The sequence below is a fragment of the Hyalella azteca genome, unplaced genomic scaffold (genome assembly GCF_000764305.2).
Source record: "Hyalella azteca isolate HAZT.00-mixed unplaced genomic scaffold, Hazt_2.0.2 contig4592, whole genome shotgun sequence".
NCBI lineage: Eukaryota > Metazoa > Arthropoda > Malacostraca > Amphipoda > Hyalellidae > Hyalella > Hyalella azteca.
In genome coordinates, this window is record NW_025934805.1 from 172,525 (window position 1) to 194,914 (window position 22,390).

The window sequence follows — 22,390 nt, forward strand, 5'->3', positions numbered from 1 at the left end:
GTCAATAAAAACAAAAGTATTTCAGTTATTGTTTTAAATTTTTTTTTTTTTCGAGAAAACAGTATCCCAAAATTTTTTTCATACAGTTTTGAAAATTAAATCTCATAAATGACGGCCTCCATTGCGCATAAACTAATGAAGTCGCTTTTTTCATAATGGTTTCCACTCGATCATGTTCCTGTAACGAGCTCCATTAACGGTAACTGCGCGTTCGTTTTCTTAAAAAAATAAGGACCAATTATTCCCATTACCGACGTTGCACACCAGACAGTAACTCGCTCACAGTTAAGTGGCTTCTGGTGAAACTCACGTGGATTTACACCACACCAATAACGCATGTTTAGCTTGTTAACGCAACCGGAAATGTGGAAGTGAGCCTCGCCACTGAAAAAAACCACCGCGTCTTCAGGCAGGTTGTCAACCAGCATTTTACATGCATTTTGAGGGGCAACAAAATCGCGTTCAGTTAATTCTTGCACTGCAGCAAATTTATTTGAGAAACTTTGAGAAATAAACTTGGGAACTTTCCCCTTCAGATGCACCCCCTCTCGCCCCTCTACCCGACCAACTAACCGCACAGGAATTTTTTCAAATAAGTAAGTTTCTGTGGCGCACCCTGTATTATCCAATATATAAGTAATACTGAATTTTCTATCCTACGTGAATTGTGCTGGAGCTGTGATGTGACATTGATTTGAAGTTCATTTTTTGCTGCCTGAAAATTTGACACAGAAAACCCGTTTAAGTTTAAATCTCGAGTGCATCGCCGAATGTAATTATTTGTTTAGCAAAAAAATTAGCATAATTCATAGAAAATAGCTGATAGAATGACGGAACCACGACATGACTTGCTTTCACCCATCGCCAATCATGTGAGTATTTATCCCGACAATTACTAATTAAAGATGTTTCTTGAGGAAATTCATTTTTTTATGAATATTATTTTGCGCAGAAAATGATTTTTTTTGTGTGAATATTATACTTGTGAACATTATTTCGACTTCTTTGGGGGCTTGTATTTGAGTATCACAAATTGAAAGATTAATTTACAAAAATCCATAGGGATTATTTATATTACGGTAATTGACCGCCTAATTAATTTTGAACCTGGTCGTGATTAATAGTTTTCTATATATATTGCCTACTTCACTAGTAATTCAAATGTATCAATATTTCATTTCAGTCAGATAGCTTCTATTTATGATTGTACGCAAAAGATAGCATAGGAAACTAATAATGAATTAACAAACGCAACATGCGCTATTACTGTGATTCAATAATTTCAACACCATCACCTCAGATAATCAATAAAAAGATTTTAAAATTATTTTAAAGGCTTAAGACTCACACCCTTTTCTCAGAGCCTCTCTTACGTTTGGAATGACTTTTGCGCTGAGTCTGTGTTAATCTATACCAAGTTTCAGACAAAAATGCTTGGAAGTTCCGACGAATATTCGAATAGTTATAGTTCAGAAAAGCTACTTGCAGGCTCATGAAAATGAATGAATACTTCAGACTTCCGTAAAATACTTGAATGCTCGAGCGTTTTGAAGAGTACTTGACAGATCATTAAAAATACACGATAAATAAACATACTCATTAAATAATACAAATATATGAACTTCACACTTCTTCCCAGGCCTCATCATACTCAGGTGATGGCTCAGACGTGTTCCCTGACACGTCATCACAATACAGGGCGAAGATGGAGGACAACATCCCGCCAGACTGGGCGCTATCCTTCACCGTCATCGCTGCCATCATCATTGCCATCGTTGGCTTCCTCGGTGAGTGGGACGAACGGACCAGAGCTTAGGTTTCATCATACTGACGGTAATGCAATGTGGTAATGAATAATATTACCTGATGGTCGCGAGTGTGAGATATGGGAACTGCAGACGTGGTAACGCAGTAGCGAGAGAGGTGCAACGTGCGTAACTTGTCGGTAACGCGCATGTGGTATTGCCCGTTACTTGACGCTAACACGAGTGCAGTCACGTATGTTACTTTAAGGCAGTGGTCCCAAAAGTGGGCGATATCGCCCCCTTAGGGGCGGTGGGAAGATTTTGGGGGGCGATAAGGAAGAAGAGGGCGGTAGGGGGCGATAATCAAGGAATATCTCTCAAACTAATGAACTTAACTCGATGAAACTTGGTACACGTATTCATTAGGACCTAACGATAATGTTTTGCTCGTGAAAATTATTTGAATTTTGCCCTCGTTTGTTCTTTTCATAGTTATATGGCAATATATGGCCCGTATGCCATAGTTATATGGCAATACGGGCCGAAATTCACAGTGATCAAGTAATTTCTGCAAACTACTGAACAGATTCGAACGAAATTTGGAATTTAAAGTCCTAACTACCGAACGGTAATGTTTAGCTCGAGAAAAATTTTTCGATTGTGCCTTCGTTCGCGATTTTTTTGTTAATTTCACCTTCATTCGTGATTTAAACAGCAATACGTGCTTAAATTCGCAGTAATCAAGAAATTTTTTCCAAACTACTGAACACATTTGAACGAAACTTAGTATTTAAATACCTAACTTCAGCAGCGGTGATGTTTATATTTTTTCGTTTTGCCTTCGTTTGCAAGTTATACGGCTATACGTATAATGTCCTTGGTTAAACCGGCCTGTAGAAAAGCCGGTCGTTCCTCCTATATCTGTATAACTCGCGAACGAAAGCAAAATAGAAAAATTGTCACGAGCTAATTAGCATCACCGTTGTAAGGTTGGGTATTTATATACAAAGTTTCGTTGAAATATGTTCTGTAGTTTAGAAGAAATTCCTTGATCGCCGCGAATTTAAGTGACAAATTACCCGGCGATACGGGCCGAATATAAGGAAGTGTGAAATCAAAAATGACGGTGAAATGAAAAAAAAACTCGCAAACGAAGGTAAAATCGAAAAAAATTAATAAGCTTAAAAATCACCGTTTGGTAGTTAGGAATGTATATTCAAAATTTCGTTCAAATCTGTTCAATAGTTTGAAATAAATTCTTTGATCACTGCGAATTTCGGCCTGTTTCGCAATATACGCGTAACTTAGGAATGAAGGTGAAATTTAAAAAAATTTACGAGCTAAACATCACCGTTAGGTTCTGATGAATACGTGTTCCAAGTTTCATAGAGCTGCGTTCATTAGTTTGCGAGATATTACTTGATAATTGAATTTGGAGATTGGTCGTGAGACTGGCCACGAGTCCGGCCGTAAATTCGCTCGCGACGTCCTAGGTTTCTAGTGCTGAAACAGTTAAAACTGCTGAAAAACATATTGGTTCACTAAATGGGGTTCTATTTGTGAAATACACATTTGTTTTTAACCTTTATCTTTTAAAGTTGCAGCATTCTAAATTTCAAGAAGGAGGCGCATGTCTGTGGGGGGCGCTAGAAATTCACTAGGGAGCCAAAGGGGGCGCCAGCCTGAAAAAGTTTGGGAACCACTGCTTTAAGGTAACGCGAGTGTGGTAACGTGCGTAACTTGACGGCAACGCGCATGTGGTAATGCCCGTTACTTGACGCTAACGCGAGTGTGGTCACATATGTTACTTTATGATAACGCGAGTGTGGTAACGCGTGCTACCTGACGCTACTCTGTTAGAAAAAACTGTGAAAAAAACGGTCGCACTGGCGTTCTAGTGGCCTGTCGCCCCGTGGAAATAAACTGTTTCGCCATTTTATCAGATGTTTCACGGATTTCTACTGTTAAATTAGAATAAAAACGGCGGCAAGGTGTTTCTTTTCACGTGCCGACCGGCCACTGAAACGCCGGTAATACCGTTAACAGTAATTTTTCTAACAGTGTAATGTGTTTGTAGTAACGCAGCAACGTGCTCATGTTACAATTACCAGGCGAACATCGCCTATATTCCATGTTCAACAGTTGTTTTTAATTTCACTATAAATTTTACTTGTTATCTATATCCAGTTTTTTAGTGCAAAAAATATACTTTTTCGATAAATATATGTTCTGAAGATTACACAACGGTTCAAAATTGTATCCGTAATCCGTGGAATTATTTGTTCATGAAGCCGTCACTATTGCTGGTCTAAGTATAAGTCCACTTCTATTCAAAATCATCAAAATCATAACCACTTAATCGCATGTAAATGCAATTTTACTGTATTCGCAAATTTTACCCCAAGCAACTGAAGGTATTCTTGTTTTTTCCCGAGCAATCGTCACATATTATCTTGATAATCTTCTTATACACTGTTAGAAAAATTACCGTTAACGGTATTACCGGCGTTTCAGTGGCCGGTCGGCACGTGAAAAGAAACACCGCGTCGCCGTTTTTATTCTAATTTAACACTAGAAATCCGTGAAACATCTGATATAAACGGCGAAACAGTTTATTTCCACGGGGCGACAGGCCACTAGAATGCCAGTGGGACCGTTTTTTCACCGTTTTTTCTAACAGTGTAGATTTTGATTTTTATACTCATTTTCCACTTTATTTCGGTGTTCTGACTACAATCGTTGTTTATCTAACATGATCACCCGAAATTCAACACATTTTCATCAACATTTTCCTCAACATTAATGCACAGGCAATCCGCTGCTGATGTGTCGTCTCCACTGGCTTTGATTTCGATTCTTGGTATCTTGGTTTATTAATCCCCTCTTCCCAGCCTACAAACCAGTTCAATTTTATTGCAAATGTTTAAAAAAATTTTTAAACGTTTTTAAATACCGAAGATATTTTATTCCAATCACTTTTTCACCCAAATCCACCTACACTTCCTTGGCACCCTTCTCCATGTACAACAAAACCGCTGAGGAAGTTCCTACTTTCCCTGGACATTCCACCATTTTTAGCGCATTTTCTCATTTATGGGAAAAATGCACTATTGTGCTCGCCATGTCCGTCTGTCTGTCTGTCTGTCCGTCCGTCCGTGACCTCAAGTTTTCGTCGACGAGAAAATGCGCTCTCTGTCACTCACTGCAGTGAGTACTGAGTTATATTTCTTCACCATCTCCTCACAATTCTCAGGTAACCTGCTGACGATGGTGGCCTTACCTTTCTCGCACAAAATTCGTAACGCGTCCACGTGGTTCGTAGTTAACCTGGCAGCAACAGAGTGTCTTTTCTGCATCACCATCCTGCCGATGGTGGCCGCACATCTGTTGCGTCTCAGGGATGAAGGCGAACCTTTATTTTCTGATGACGGCTGCAGGGCATTTGTTTTCTTGAGATACGTGAATGTGCAAGCAGAGCTTCTCTCCATCGCTGGCGTGGCACTTAACAGGTAGGTCTTATTTTGTTGGTTTTATATTACTAATTTATTTTAAAACAATAATAAATGAGTCTCGCTGTGTCTGCATTATATACTACATCACTATCATTTAAATACAATGATAGGCGGTTATTAGTTCTTTGCATCATATTACTTCACTATCATTTTGTTACAAAAATTTGTGGATATTACTGTGTCTGCACCATGTTACTTTACCATAATTTCATTTTAGTACAGTAATAAGTGGGTCTTATAGTGTATGCACCATATTATATGATGATTTAATGCAGTAATATGTAGGTATTAATGAGTTGGTTTGTTTACACCATATAATCATTATAATTTAATACAATTGATACAAATGGACAAGTATTATACATTCAATCAAATAAATTTGCTGGGTAGACTGTAAAACAAAAATTTTGATACATTCAAGTAAAATAAAAATGCAAATGTATTGCAAAAATTGGTCTTTATTTTTGCATATTTTTCTATTAACTTTTAAACTTGTGTCATTGGAAATTGCAACGCATAGAAAAAACGAGTCTTATTCGTTTATTTGTTTCGAGCAGCGAACTCGAGTTGAGATATGGAATAGCATTTGATTTGACATGGAACTTTGTGCGAATAAATTATTAATATTTTTTATTTTTTTTAGTCCTTCGATACAATTTATTTGCAAATCAAGAGGCGCCGATTTAAGTATATAAAATGTATTACCGAGATTTGCGATGTACATATTTCATAAATTATATTTCTATTTAAATGCTAGGGTTATGTTTTTCATGTATGGTATATCGGTACAGATGCATCCTCATCGTAGTGCCGTATCGTTACAAGAAGATCTTCAGTCCACGCAACACGATTATTTGTATCGTGGCGATATGGGTCGTGTCTATCGTCATCATGCTGCTGCCTTTATTTGAGGTATTCATGTCTTTGTTATATACTTTGAATAGCTTTCAAGTTTAGGAATTTCGCTCATTTTTCTTTAATTAAAATCTAACTCACATAGACGTTTTTGTCCCTGTTCTATACGTCAAAGGTGCCTTAAGTCGAAGTATTTCTGTTCCTTCTCTATAAGTCACATCTGTCATTAATCAAGGTTTTTTGTCCAGATTTTATGTGTACGCAAAATATGCTTCTTTTTAGAATATTTTCTTACTCGTATTCTCTGTTCATTCTTAAAGTTGATCTATATATGCGGTATCAATTTCGTGATTAATTCAACATATTTGTTAATTCTCTTGGTATTCACGTTTATATTATACATGTCAAATATACGCAGCGTTCATGTCCTTACCTTTCATTGCAAATATTTTGTTTTACGTGGCCGACATTCTGGCAAAAATTCTACCCTTGAAACACAAATGAGAAAAAAAATTCCGTTTGCAGCTGTAGGCACAAAAATTCCTAACGAAGCTTGAACACGCACGAGAGCTGTAGTGACTAAAAAACTCAATATGAAAAATTAATTAGCTTAAATAATTTATCAAACAAAAAATTAATGGGCTAAGATAATTTATTATCAATTAAAAAATCAATTAGCTGAAATAATTTGTTATCCTCGTTCAGTTGTATGGGCGGTTTGCCTACAACGTGGACACGCACGAGTGCGACTTCGGGGATGACACGCACGTGGGCAAGGGACCTCGTCGGGTGTACCTCGCGATAGGGTTCCTTACACCCGCCCTCATCATCGTGCTCTCCTACATCTTCATCTTCTATAAGGTAATATTACTTTCTTATTGTTGTTACTTTCATGTTAGACTGCATCTCCCCGACCCTCATCATCGTACTCTCCTACATCTTCATCTTCTATAAGGTAGTTTTACTTTCTTATTGTTGTTACTTTCATGTTAGACTGCATCTCCCCGACCCTCATCATCGTACTCTCCTACATCTTCATCTTCTATAAGGTAGTTTTACTTTCTTATTGTTGTTACTTTCATGTTAGACTGCATCTCCCCGACCCTCATCATCGTACTCTCCTACATCTTCATCTTCTACAAGGTAGTTTTACTTTCTTATTGTTGTTACTTTCATGTTAGACTGCATCTCCACGGCCCTCATCATCGTACTCTCCTATACATCTTTATATATGGAAAAAATTAGCAAAAAAACTCATGCAACACGCATACTGATGAATATTTAATTGCAAAGCGAAATTACACAGTTTATGTAAATAAATATCTGAAATATTTCCACAATTGTTACTTTCGCCTCGCAGGCGCGCTCCAGCCTGACCAAGTTCCGCCGTCACGCCGCGGTCGCTGCAGACGCTGACTCAGCAACGACTTCACTGCCAAAGTCAGGCTTCATGACAATATATGTTCACAATTTATTATTATATACTCACGATCTTCAATATTATACTCACTTTTTCCAATAGCATTAAACATTATTTTAATATTCAATATCACACTCACGATTTCTAATAATGATACATGCTATTATACTACTTTATAGTAGTATAATATTATATTACAATACTTTATTTAATTGATCTCGAATACTATTCTTAGTAGCAATAAAACTCTCGATAATACTAGAGTAGTAAAATCTGTATCACGCATTTTAGATAAACTTAAAATAAAAAGTATTATCGGGTGTAGCAAAACCATAAAATTAACTAAATTTTAATAATATCCTTCTCATTTCCTCAATGATCGATGTTAGTATTATTCTTGTTTTTGTAGAAACAATATTATTGCTATTATTCGTTAATTTGAAAAGTAAAAACTGGCATTCTTATTAACAAAACCAGAACTTGGTTATTATAGATAGCGAACATATAATAATTGAACTATTTTCGTCCTATTATTGTTACATCTTTAACTTCGCTATTAAAGATAACAGTTAAATAATAAATTGCTTATTTCTTTATTACTATTATTATTGCACATATACCTTGGTTATTATATATAACAGTTAAATAATAAATTAATTATTTATTCATTACTATTATTATTGCATATTTAACTCGGTAATTATGGATAACAGTTAAATAATAAATTATTTATTTCTTTATTACTATTATTATTGCATATTTAACTTGGTCATTATAGATAACAGTTAAATAATAAATTATTTATTTCTTTATTACTGTTATTATTGCATATTTCACTTGGTAATTATATATAACAGTTATATAATAAATAAATATAATATAACTCGTAGAGACCGGCCGGCAGCAGGATTGCGGGCGCGCGACATACGCATCGCTCTCACGATCCTCGTGATCTTCATCGTCTTCCTGGTCTGCTGCATGCCGGTCTCTGTCATGCATTACTACGATGACACAGTCAGTATCAACATAATATTTGGCATTATTTTATATACTATATACAAGATATATTTTATATTGCAAGTGAAGAAGATAATGTATAAATGAACGAGAAGTATTAAAAATTAACAAATTATATTGCATATAAAGAAGATTTTGAACAGCTGGTATTGATATTGTTATATATTATCATTTTCAGAGTAATTATTGTTCTTAAATTTAAATTCGTATCTATCATACTGAATATTTTCACTAAAGCCATATCAAAATTTCAAGCTGTCATATTACTTGACCAAAAATAATGTTTATTTGAAACGTCGTAAAATCATTATAAAATGTCCCTTCGAAACCTGATTTTCAAATCATACTCGAAACCTCATAGAATAGAGAAAAACAACAAGAAAATTGTTAATGAGCAATACTCGTGTCTTTAACGATTAAAAAACTAATACTGCCCAGCGATACAAAATATATTCTATTTATAAGATTGTTGATAAGTAATATATGTATTCTATTTATATTGCAGTGTAATGCAGTAAAAATTAATCTCTGGCATTGTCAAACTTTCAGAGGCTGTACAGTGTACAATTACTACAACAGATTACAGTTCAATGCAGTGGAGAGTAATCTCTGACATCGTATAATGTACAGAGACTGTACATTGTAGTGCAATTCAGTGATATATAATCTCTAACACTTTATAATGTACAGGAGCTGAACATTTCAGTTAAATGAAGTGGAGAATAACCTCTGGCATCGCACAATGTACAGAGGCTCTACATTGCAGTTTAATGCAGAGATAATAATCTTTATCATCTTACAATGTACAGAGGCTGTACATTGTAGTTTAATGCGTAGATAAATAATCTCAGGCATCTTACAATATACAGAGGCTGTACATTGTAGTTTAATGCGTAGATAAATAATCTCAGGCATCTTACAATATACAGAGGCTGTACATTGTAGTTTAATGCATAGCTAAATAATCTGTCATCGTACAATGTACGGAGGCTGTCCATTGCAGTTTAATGCAGAGATAAATGATCTCTGTCACCTTACAATGTACAGGGTATGTACGCAACAACTCTACTGCTACTGCACCCACTGTACTGGCTGCAGTACTGCCTCAACATATTCATCTACGTGTTCATGAACAAGCAGTACAGAGACGCCTACATTCAGTACATTTCCAGCTGGTGGCCGCGGTTCCAAGAAGTGAGCATTTATTTTTAATATTTTCGTACATTAAATATTTATTTTAGCTACATTTTAATCGATTTCAATGCCATTTAATTTTTTTAATTGTATTGAATAATTTCATTTTTATCATTAAATTAATAGCATACTAATAATTTAATTTAATAAAATTATTAAATAAATTTATTAAATGAATGTAATTTAAATTCATTTTTAAATTCAATTCATTCAAAATCAACTCATTACATTTTGTTACTTTTTTCTTGTTGAAATGGCGAAAAAAGAGCAAAAAGTGTTTCTTGTATGTGGCGAAAAAAGTGCGAAGTGTGTTTTTTATGTTTTTCACTGAAACCAAAATTAAACGAAGCCATCTTCATCCTAGAATTTTTCAGCCAAGCTTTCATATAGGTCGGTTCTCTGAGTCAAAATGGACGAGTTCAACGTTTTTTATTAATCCTATCCACGTGCTTCTAACGAGGATGATGCTGACATTAATGTGATTGGTTCGAACCCTGAAAAATTCAACAACGTAATAAGTGTCTAATAAATAACTAACTGGCTCCAGCAAATACATAAAATGTTAATGATTCTGCAGTAATGAATGCGAATGATAAAAATACACTCAAATTTTCTCCATCGCACATCAAAATTGAGCATAATTAATTGAAATTTATTACTCTTAATATAAAAATTTTCTATACATGAGAATGGAATTACATCTATTTTGTTACACAGATGTCAAGAGAGCGCTTCTTATGGGTGGAAGATGACCCAAGCAGTGACAGCAAACGTGGGTCAAAACCCAGCACTCCCAACGCTCCCTTTCGAAAACCCAGCACTCCTAGTGTACCTTTTCGAAAAGCCAGCACCCCAAGCTCCCCCTTTCGAAAAGCCAGCACTCCTAGCTCCCCCTTTCGAAAAGCCAGCACCCCGAACACCCCCGCTCGAAAGCCTCTCAGAGATGAGGCCAAGTGAGAGAAAATCAACAATGATAATAACGGCTACGAGACAAAAACATTGAAATGAGCTGATGGAATTATGGAATGCGACTTAAGCTACTCTGAACATTTTTTATCAAACTGTGTGCTAATCTGCTATTAAAACTATATTGAGCAATGTGATAAAAACGGCGGGGGAAAATTGAGATTAGAATATTATGAAAATTTTGAATCCAGTAAATTTTGATGCAATTTGAAAACAATAACCATTATGAAGGGAGTTTACATTTAATTATCTATTACGAGCAACGCCGGGGTAGCCTGCTTGTACTTCCTGAAGGAAAATGTGTTTGCCGATTCTGTTATTATTTGGACATCGACGTTTGTTGTACTTTATTAATAATAATAATAGGTTTCTCTAAATAATGGGTGGCAACCATTCGAATAACTATTTTTGTGTGAGGCTTTTATACTAACAAGTATTTAGTTAAAATGATTGGTTAAATGACAAGTTGCACAAGGGTTTCATAACCAAGAAAATGCCGAAAGGGCCGAGTAATTCACTATATTCTGAAGGAAAATGTTGCGGACATCTGCTCTACTCTAATGCTAATATTCATGAACACAAGAATATGACAAACTTTTCCAACTAAATTTAAAAAATACTGATTAAAACGAAATTTGACGATTTATAACTGACGTTACGATAAAAAGTAACATATTTATAATTTCAAGAGGATGAGAACTGAATGAGTTGTTCAACCGAGATCGGTTCAAAAATATTCAGAGACGGCAAAATTTCGTAATCGAAATCATCAGAGGTAGAAGCTGAAAGTCATTTTCAGTCGTCTAACTCACAAAGCACCTCTGAATTGTGAGTACCAAGTTTGTGAGTACAACAACTCACATGATTTACCTGGAATGTGTGTACGTTGTCGTCTTGGTTCGTTCTTTTATACATACATTTCTCTTATTTGCATGCCTTTACGCTGCCATTCATTTTTCATATCTGTCAAAAAAATATGTGAGACGAATCTCCTAATAGCGATGCACTTTTTGCCGTGTGTGGGTCATCCTGAACTAGTTTGGCCCAGCAAAAAAATGTATCCTGTGCTATGATAGTTGGAATATATGTTGCTATTTGGGCAATTTGACCCACTTATTTTGTTCTGAGCCTGAGTTAATCTGGTAGATCCTGTAGTTGGGAGAAGGACTCCAACTATCTTTTGGTTTAAACTGAAATGTTTTTTTTTTATTTCGTTGATTAATCGAAAATCATTTCAGCCATGTAAATAAATGCCTAATATTCACATGATATTATTAATCGGCATATTATGCAATTGAGAATCATGCCAACCTTGTACAAAAATGCTTAAATTTCACATTATTAATCAACATTTTAGTTCATTGAGAATAATTTCAGCCATGTGCATAAATGCTTGATATTCATATGATATTAAAAACTAGCATATTAGTTAATCGAGAATTATGCCATGCCTGTATAAATGTGCGTAAGTTTTACATTATAAATCGGCATATTTTAGAGAAACGTCGCTAAGAATATTTGTTCATACTACCAGATGTGTTTGTATATTTTTAATAACTGTTTCGTTGAGAGATTAAAATTACTTGGAATTATATTCCCAAACAATGTACTGAGGTAAAAGTAACTCCCTATCACAAATGTAGGATTGTTAATATCTAGAATAGTTATGCTTCTTATAGCCATGAGACTTATGATCTAGAATACATATTTTATTTGCATAAATAATACTCACTAAATAGAAGGAGTTATATTACTTCAGCTGTGAGATTTATGATCTAGAATAGTTTTTCCTAATTCCTAGGATGAGATTTATGATAAAAAATTTAACTCGGTACTCACTGCAATGAGTGACAGAGAGCGCATTTTCTCGTCGACGAAAATGTGAAGTCACGGACGGACGGACATGGCGAGCACAATAGTTAATTTGTTCCATAAACGAGAAAATGCGCTGAAAATAGTTGCATTTTTATTGAGAGGATATTTTGATAGGATGATCTTGGCTTTCAACATTTCTAGTCTTTGACCCCATCTCTACAATGCTCAATGCTCAGTCGGCGCAGTGCTTGGCTTGTTAACAAGTTGATTAATGATAAATATTGTTAGTAATCTCGTCCTTATTTTCCCGTAGAGAACTTAGTTCAATATCACGGTAATTGCACTGCTGAGTGCTGACTGATAAAACTGCTCAATGAATTTAATTAGGCAGTTTTTCTCAATTAAAGCGTTTCTTTTTTATGATCTAATTATTAGATTAGGTGATAATTAGGAGCATTAATGCTTCTGCATTAAATAATTCCTTGTACTTTTTAATTTTAATTAACATCAACTCGTGCATTTTATATGTAAGTCATACTGCGCAACTTCACTTACCATTATTTATCGGAGGACTAGGAATGTCATTTATTAGTTCATTTAGAGCTGTAACTTGTCGTTTCAATAATATACATAAATAACCATTAGATGTTTTGAAATAATAACTAATGATATTATTCTGTCTACTTCACTATTATATGCTGGTTAAGTAAGTGCATGATTATTTGTATGCATTTTTCATCTAGTTTAATAATAACGGTCGTTTTTGCTTAATAAGAAATTAATTTCACAACAGCGGCAAACTGGATTAGGATGAGGCACTACCTACAAACAATAAATTTGCATATTTTTCACCTTTTATTTAATCCTGCTAACTATTTTTTAGAATTTTCTCCATTCGTCAATATTTTAATTCACTAAGTAAAATGAACGAGTCATATTGTCCAAATAGTGACACTTTCCCAACCACAGCGCCAGCTGAAAGCGGACGTAGCACTGATACGCCCTTTTGCCGAGCCAAACTGGGTCAGCGAGAATGACCCTCTCACGAAGGCAAAAAGTGTATCTCTTTTTAGCCACTAATCTCATTAAATTCTTTGAGTGTTCGTTCAATATCTACCAAAATTTTCAAATATTTACGGGTTTTCTTTTAATGTGTCCGACATTTGAAATTATGGAAACAATTTTTAAAATGTTGCTTTGATGCCGCAAGTACATATACGCAAGTACGTATGCATATATGTATAAGTTTCGCCGTAGGGGCTTTCGGGGCGCATATCCCAGATATTGAATAATTAAAATGAATATTTTCTCATAACAAAAGCTTGCATGAGATTTCTATGTTTATTAGTCGTACGAATGCATCCACAATGCCTACGTACGTACAGTGACTGGAGAACAGATTTAATGGCCACACATTTTATAGCTCTTTTTATATGTTCTTACTGAATGCCTGCGTTCACATTGTGCAATTAGTGATATTCCTGAGATTTACGCCGTATACATGATAATAAACGCAATCATCTCGACTTGCTGCCTGGCAAGTCTTACACCATTGTTGGGAACATTATGGTGAGCTAAAATCACACTGTTTGAGCCATGTATAGTTTTCTATAAAGTAACTTTTCACGACAAATTGGCATGGTTTCTAACCTTGAATTCCCTTGCGGTTGGAAGGTGGTTGACTGCAAGACATTTTTCGTCAGAACGTTCCACGCCAGAGTCCACGTTCGTTTCCGCCGTAGCATTCAGTACCAAACAGACTGTGGTGTGGGTAGGTACGTGCCAAACGCTCTGACAGCTGCTGAGTGCCATTGGTTTATGCGAGCGCACGTTGTGCACATTTGTAATTCTAGTAGAATCACGTGTCAGTTTCTGGAAAATAGAAGGTAAGGCAGGTTCGTAGAAAGCTATACTTTATGTTCGTAAATCATGATGACTCATTAACGAAGTATGTGATTTGTATGGAGATTGTTATCAAGAGATGAATTGCTCAATTAGACATCGATAATTATAGTTTGTTATTTATTTGTTTTCTGAACTCGGTTCTACTATGCATTCTTCCGATTTCAACTCTGCTTATTATAAATACATTATAAGTCTATTATCAATACGTCATGGCTGTTAACATAACGGATGTAATTATTACGTCACGTAAAACCCTTTAATAGAGCTTCCATTTATCGGCAGAAGTGCTCTCGCGAGAATTAATTTGGTGATGTGGTGAATTGCTCTCTAAACTAAAGATTCCAAATAAATTTGAGCAACTGAGAGTAATTATACTGATCAACAACTGAACCGGATCTGTCGTTTCGGAATTGAAGTCTGCCAAGGTCAATCCGTGGCCGCAACGAAACGTGAGACGCCACTGTAATTTAGTTGCCGCCCTTCAACAAGAACGACATATCTTTCAAATTAATTGAAGAATAATATTTTGCTCTGACAATTTTTTGTGTACCCAATCCATTAGAGTTAATTTGTGGCCAATGTAAGCTGGTTTTTATCGATAGAATGTGCGCAGCGGTGGCTCAATCGGCGTTCACATTAGCGCAACTGTAGGTTTTAACATTTACTGGACAAAAACAGTTCTATGAATTATATATAAGTGCATAACATGCAAAATCAGCAAACTGTTCATGTTTCGTAAGGGACACATCGAAACTCAAATCTTACGCTTTTGCTAGTACATCCATGCCGAAAAAATGTAAGTTTATCGGTCAGCAGGACAATTTACAGCGATATTTGACTAAGTTGTCAGTTTCAAGCTTAAGGAATACGTGTACTGTCTTTGCATAAATTAAGCTAGTGAGATTTCCATTGTATTTCCAACTTAGTGTTAGTAGAATACCCTATTTAAAACATAAGGTTTTAATATTGGTCATTAATAATATGCCACGGAGATGTAAATTAAGTCAAATCTTATAATCCAATTTGCCATCTCAAGTTTCCTTTTTTTTTAATCTTGAAGTTTATTAGCTTTGATCGTGAATGGCCTTCATCACTTGGTGGATGTCAGCTTGGACTAATTTATTTTATTTTGTATCAAAAACCATTGTGTTTGCAACAAAAATTGGACCTATTTATTGTTTTTATAAAACTCATGCAGCGTCTATCACATAGGAACAATAGATGCACGGATGCGATTCGAATTACCGGATGGACAGCGAACTGAGTACTACTGGATGATGTTTTAGAACGTCCATGGTTTATATCCAAGGATCTTGGCAGGATTAATGGTGATGAAATTCGTATTCAACATGTACATTTCGAATAAAAATGTATTTTTAAAATGTATTTTTAAAATTTTTTTCGACAGTTTCTGCCATCAACGGTAAAGAATGGCAGCAAGTGGGCAAGCTCCGCCACTCAAAATGCAGCTGCTGAAGAGAACTGTGTCCTGCATATCCCCAGAGGATCATCAACAACAGCACCCTTGTTTCACGAAGCTCCTCAAAGCCGTGACTGATAAGGACTTGAATACGTTCAAAAGGATATTCGTAGACAAAGAACTCACCATCAACTACCAAGAACCGGTGCGAGGAAACAGATCAGCATTACACTACGCTGCGAAAGGGAATTTCAGAGAAGGACTGCAATACCTTGTGCTGAATGATGCAAACTGCAATATTCAGGATAACAGCGGGGTCACTCCTTTACACCTGGCCGCTAACGAAGGATTTCCAGACATCGCACGCGAGCTCATTTGTAATGGAGCGTCTGTAGAAATTGCAGATAATCGAGGCAGAAACGCGTTGCATTGGGCGCTGACTACATCTTCAAGCGTCACGGAGGATAGTAATGATGATATTTTGAAGGTGGTCAAGATGTTACTGCTAAGGTGCAATAACGCTTCGGTTAAAGACAATGAAGGTCGTTTGCCTTTACATCTTGCAGCTCGGTCGGGAATTACAGCCGCTGTTCAATTGCTGCTTAACAATCCTAAATCAGGATCAGTTTCCGCCAAAGATGACGAATTGCTGACTCCATTGCACTATGCTGTCATGGGAGCGCAGTCTTTAGAGACTGTGTCCTTTCTGATAAAAAGAGGCGCTAATCTTGACGCCGTTGATAAGAACGGCCAGACTCCCATGCACCTTTTAGTAGGAAGAAAACCTGCAAACGTAAACGAAGAATTCGACATTGCCTGCCTAGAGATACTTTTAAATAACGGGGCATCTGTGTCCATAGCTGACCGTGATAATGTCCCTCCATTGACAACAATTTTATCCAGGACGATGTGGTGGAATAGAGGATCGTCTCGTGATTTCTACCTCACTATCGTGCAAATGCTCGTAGCCAAAGGAGCGAAAATAACATGTGGCTTTTCTATGTGGAGAATGATCGAAGCTTTCCCAAGCTTGCTCAATTATACTCTTAATCATTCCATAGCGACCAACACTTCTGTTGATAATTCCATTCACTTGGTTTTGGAATTCGATATGAGGTGTTTCATTGAACAAGAAAAATTGAACAACGTGTCAGACATTTGTCAAAAGTCAGCCAACGATGCAATTGTTTTACCTGATGCTCTAACAACATTCACCGACGTCTCCATGTTGCACTATCTCTCTCATTCTGGCAACAAACACATCCTGTGTCATCCCCTGTGCCGGTCATTCCTGCATCTCAAATGGCTACGAATACGAAAGTATTTCATTGCTAACTTCATTCTTAGCTGTTTATTTGTCTGGTCAATTACGTTTTTTGTTTTTTCCGTCACCAACTGTTCTCCTTATAATAATAATACTGTTAGTTCTTTTAATACTTCTGACGAAACGGTTGTTTATTCTGACGGACCCTATAACCTGTCTTTGACCGGGCAAGCGAACGCGAGTGTTGATGTTCACGATCTCAACACTCCTTGGCACTATTGCATCATTTCCCTTATTTATTCTGGTCACGAAAAACTAGTATCATGGATCCTACTATCAGTTATGTACGTACTTATATTATTACGTGAAATTCTACAAATCAGCCACTGCGCTTGGAGTCGTATGGTTAGCTTCAATCAAGCACTCATGATCATTCTAATGATTTTCATTCCTATCCTCCTCATCCAACCTTGTCCATGCGAAAACGTTTGGTGGGTGCAAATGTCCGCTGTCGTAATAGTCGGAGGTTGGATTACATTGCTACTCTCTTTGGGTCAGTTCCCAACTTTTGGTGTGTACGTTGTAATGTTTTCGACCGTCGCCACGAATGTTTTAAAGTTCCTAGGACTGTACATGCTGCTGCTCATTGGATTTGCGTTTGGGTTTCACGTGTTGCTGCGTCCCTACCAAACCTTCTACTCGCTCTTCGTCTCCCTCTCAACCACCTTCGTGAGTCTAAAATCGTGTTAAATAACAATATGATGATGAAATATGCAATGATGTTATAAATAATGTCCTATAATTGTCTCCTATTACATTATAATATTTACCCAATGTAATTAATATTGGAAATTTTTCTTTATCGTAGGTTTATCTCATAATATTAATCTTGAACAGATTTATAAGAATTGACCGCTTGTTGAACAAAGATTACGACCCTTCATATATCTAACTTAAATTATGAATTACCGTAATTGTCCGTGTCTTTTTTTTTGCAGGTAATGATGACAGGAGAACTAGATTACGAAGCTGTGTTTGTAGAGGGCAAGAAAAGTACAGAAATTTTGGGCATTTTGCTTCTGCTCTTCTTCATCTTCCTGATCTACATCATCTTGTCGAACCTTCTCGTGGGTCTGGCTGTGAGTGATCTCACATCCATTCGTAAAAGGTTGGTTGTCGAAAAAAAAAACATTTCATAGATTAAATATTAAGTTTTTTGTCTGCAAACGTGCAGAACTGACTTTGATTTTATGGCCGGGTATGGCCGGGCAGTTAAGAGCCAGAAAATTGGCGCATGCATACGATTCCAGTGACTTCGGGTGCAAGCCCCAGCTAAGTGCTAAAATTGTGGGACATATATATTGTATCGGCGATGGGTCAGACTTGCGGTCTCCAACTTGGACACAACTAAACTAGACTATGTATACTGTACTTACATATTATAATATGCTATTTGCAATTTAATTATATACTATAATTCACTGTTCGTTCAAGACTAGAGAGAATTTTTTTACTTATAATGAACGCCAAATCCATAAGTTTTAAAAATGAATACTCTCTGGTCTTCAATGGTATGTGCATTATAGTGCACCTTCTGCCTAATCATATTATATTATGTACTGTACTACCTATACTTTACTATAATATATATTCGTGATATATATACTATGATTTATTACTATAATTACTAATAGTTTCTTCTGTGATTCATGTTGTGTACTATACTACCTATAAGGCTATACTTTACTATACCATATATTAGTGATATATATACTATGATTCATTACTATAATTACTAATAGTTTCTTCTGTGATTCATTATGTCGCAGGTCTGAGGTTATGCGGTTGTGCTCTCAAGTGGAGCTTATGGTTCAGTTTGAAGAGGTGGTGCGGAGTAACCTGTGGCCGAAATGTATAAAGAATATCATGAAGAATTCCATCAGCTTACAGGCCTTGTGTGACTCACCTATCATCAGCATCCTGCCTAACAAGAAGAGAGGCTGGGTCACCACTTCATATAAATTCCTCGAGAGTTTCATTCCAAAGAGGGCATTGAACAAAGTAAGAGATGCCAATTAAATCTATGTACTCGTATATGCGAGTTTTTTTGTATTTTTTTCAACTAAGTTCTCATAAATAGAATATGCTATTTAAACAAAATATGACCATCGCCGAATTTTCTACGGTGGCAAGTGTTTAACGAATCGCTTTATAATTTCTCTTCTATAGGCCTCGATATAATTTTTCAATCATCCAGTTTAACTGGCTAAATGATATTTATATTGCAATGTGCATTTATTTATGAACTTCATTTAGTACAATAATTGACTGTTCATAAAGTATAAACTGGATAATGTAGAGGTATAAATACATCGAATACGTCCGTTCTGTTCGAAGAACATATTTTATTATCGCTAATGTTTGATTAAAAGTTCCAATGATGTTGATAACATTTACTGTTTTGAATAAAATATATATTTCATTGTCTTCTATGAACGGATTCATTGCTTTAAAGTTTCTATAACATAACTCTATATTACTTATAGTGATTTTTAATTTACTGCTAAAATACTTCTAGATTTTCGAATCTTTTGTGGACGGATTCATACCTCCCGAGTGGGAGCCTCGCCTACCCGACAACCTACTCAGGGCTTGCCTCAAAATTGCCCAAAAGCAATTCGAGATGCAAAAAAGAGACCGACTTCTCAAGCAGCGCCGGAATACGTCTCGAGGCAATACAGTCATCGCAAAAATGCCCGTGCCAAAACCCAAGACAGATTTTTCTCTAACTGCCATCCCGATACCCGGAGTTTCTATGCACGACGCCGAAGATGAAGATTCTGATGACTCGACAGATTCCAGTCAGTGGGATTGTTATCCGACTGATTCTCATCCGTTTATCTCTACAAGAAGACGGCATTTAACACTGAAGAAATCTTCACGGAGTAATTTGTTCCGGAATTTAAGTTTGTTCCCTGGCAGTAATGCCGTAATTGGCGTCGATAACGACGATGCCCGGCAATTATTATCGGAAATTCAAGCCATTTTGATTTCCGCAAATATCCATGCACAGTCCGGCGCCGCTCCTCGCAGCAGAAGAAATAGCAACGTAAGCAAAAAGTCGGCCTTTTCTGAAGCTCACGTGTAATTTTGGGTTTTCATTTACTTCGTTTAAAATAAAACCAGATTACTTGAAATTACAGTGGAAACGGGGCCTTATAAATTTGTTAGAAATACTATTTCGATATTTAGTTATAGATGCCCTAATAGAATTAGGTATTTAACCTGCACAAATTTTAGTTACGCACAATTTGATTGCAGAAAAATGGTTCGGAACTCAGTGCGTGTTTAGCGTTGCATTCATTATTGCGTTACGTTATCTACCTATATATATAAGTGCCCGATAACGTTCTTCATGCTTCAGTAACGTGTCAAGTGATGCACTCAATGTCAAACTGTGATGAATGATGTGTATGGTGATGAAGGTATTCTATATAATCGACTGGTGGTGATGAACCACCGTCAAGCAACGTGTGCGTGTATAAATTCAACACTACGCTCAATATGACGTGTATGGTGATGATGGTATCTAAGATACTTGATTGTTGGTAAAGAACCAGTGCCAAATTATATATAGACTCAACACTACTCTCAATATGAAGTAAATGGTAGAGGTGGTATCTAAGATACCCGAGTGCTGGATTCTCTTATCTAATAAATACAAAAACCATATTTTTGTATACGCTAAAAGAAAAAAGATTTGTACAGGGTGTTTCAGAATTAAGTAACCCTTTTAATTTGTTAATAAATAAAAAACTAAGAACGTTATGAAGTTGAAACTTGTTTTATTTAGTTTTTTATTTATTAACAAATTAAAAGGGTTACTTAATTCTGAAACACCCTGTATATGACAAATAAGTCACAAGAGCTAGTATAAGTATTCACAATGATAATTTGTTTCAACATTTAGACGATGCATTGTAAAATAAACTAGGCGACTAGAGTCGTGTTCCCAACGCTTATATAGGTGACTAGTGTTGTGTTACTCTCATGCTCATCTAGATGACTAGTGTCGTATTGGGTTGCCCATCTATGTGACTAGTGTGGTGTTGTCAATGCCTATTTAGGTGACTAGTGTCGTGTTGGGTATGCCCATCTAGATGACTAGTGTGGTGTTATCAATGCCTATTTTAGTAACTAGTGTCGTGTTGGGTATGCCCATTTAGATGACTAGTGTTGTGTTACTCTCATGCCATTAGGTGGCTCGTGTCGTACGCGGTATTGGGTATGCCCAACTAGTGATGGGTTTTTCCAACCAAAAATAGTAACGCTGAGGCGGAAACCACATGCCGTCTAGGAAACTCTCATTCATATACAACGAATTCGGATTTAAATTTTATTGTTGAATTTATTGTTGAATTGGAGTGTTTTATAGTTTAAATTTGTTATATTGCTGAGCAGTAATTTTGTTGTTTTATTTCAAATTTGTTGTTTTTATGAAAGTGCATTGCTGTATTTGGCTATTTTTACGGGTACGTTGGATACGTGTGTGTGGGCCCATGCTTCGGATACGTGTGTGTGGGCCCCATGCTTTGGACACGTGTGTGTGGGCCCATGCTTCGGATACGTGTGTGTGGGCCCCATGCTTTGGACACGTGTGTGTGGGCCCATGCTTTGGACACGTGTGTGTGGGCCGCATGCTTCGGATACGTGTGTGTGGGCCCCATGCTTTGGATACGCGTGTGTGGGCCCTATGCTTTGGATACGTGTGTGTGGGCCCCATGCTTTAGATACGTGTGTGTGGGCCCTATCTTTATTGCATATGTATGGGCCCCAATCCTTACACAAACGCGCATCAACGTTCTAGCCGCAGCGTGAAAACACGTCTTTATGAACAATTTTCCAGTTGAGACAACGAACTATAGTCCTGCTGGTCCCTCATGGAGACAAACAGTAAATATACATTCAATCGATAATAAATACAATATCCATACAATCAAAAAAGGTTGTAATATCCACACAATGAGAAAGGCTATACGTACCATATTGAAGTTATCTACGCTTAGTGTAGATGGGTTTTTTGGGTGAGCGTGAATGTTTCAAAACCCTTATTGCATCCTATGTGCAATTGTAGCTCCGAAATTGCAATTAGCTCCTCAACTTTTCACAAAGAAAATCTACGTGAATTACTTCATTGCAGAATTTTTTACAATGCCCATTGTAAAACGTTTTAAAATGTCATCGTAGCATTTTGCTTGAGTATAAGCCAGCTCTCAC

General features: G+C 36.4%; 2 protein-coding genes across 2 annotated transcripts; both read left to right on the plus strand.

Annotated features, from left to right (window-relative positions):
- The first annotated feature begins 625 nt into the window (after positions 1-625).
- On the plus strand, positions 626-10,921 carry LOC108677656 (protein trapped in endoderm-1). The gene is made up of 9 exons (XM_018165909.2): positions 626-872; positions 1,640-1,787; positions 4,999-5,254; positions 6,049-6,169; positions 6,818-6,973; positions 7,473-7,552; positions 8,423-8,546; positions 9,597-9,743; positions 10,461-10,921. Exons 1-9 carry the CDS (start codon positions 828-830, stop codon positions 10,698-10,700), a joined length of 1,317 nt encoding a protein of 438 aa, XP_018021398.1. The 5' UTR covers positions 626-827; the 3' UTR covers positions 10,701-10,921.
- A 3,374-nt stretch (positions 10,922-14,295) lies between these two features.
- Positions 14,296-20,892, plus strand: LOC108677655 (transient receptor potential channel pyrexia). The gene is made up of 5 exons (XM_018165907.2): positions 14,296-14,410; positions 15,838-17,842; positions 18,112-18,281; positions 18,943-19,174; positions 19,692-20,892. Exons 2-5 carry the CDS (start codon positions 15,860-15,862, stop codon positions 20,259-20,261), a joined length of 2,955 nt encoding a protein of 984 aa, XP_018021396.1. The 5' UTR covers positions 14,296-14,410; positions 15,838-15,859; the 3' UTR covers positions 20,262-20,892.
- Positions 20,893-22,390: the final 1,498 nt, after the last annotated feature.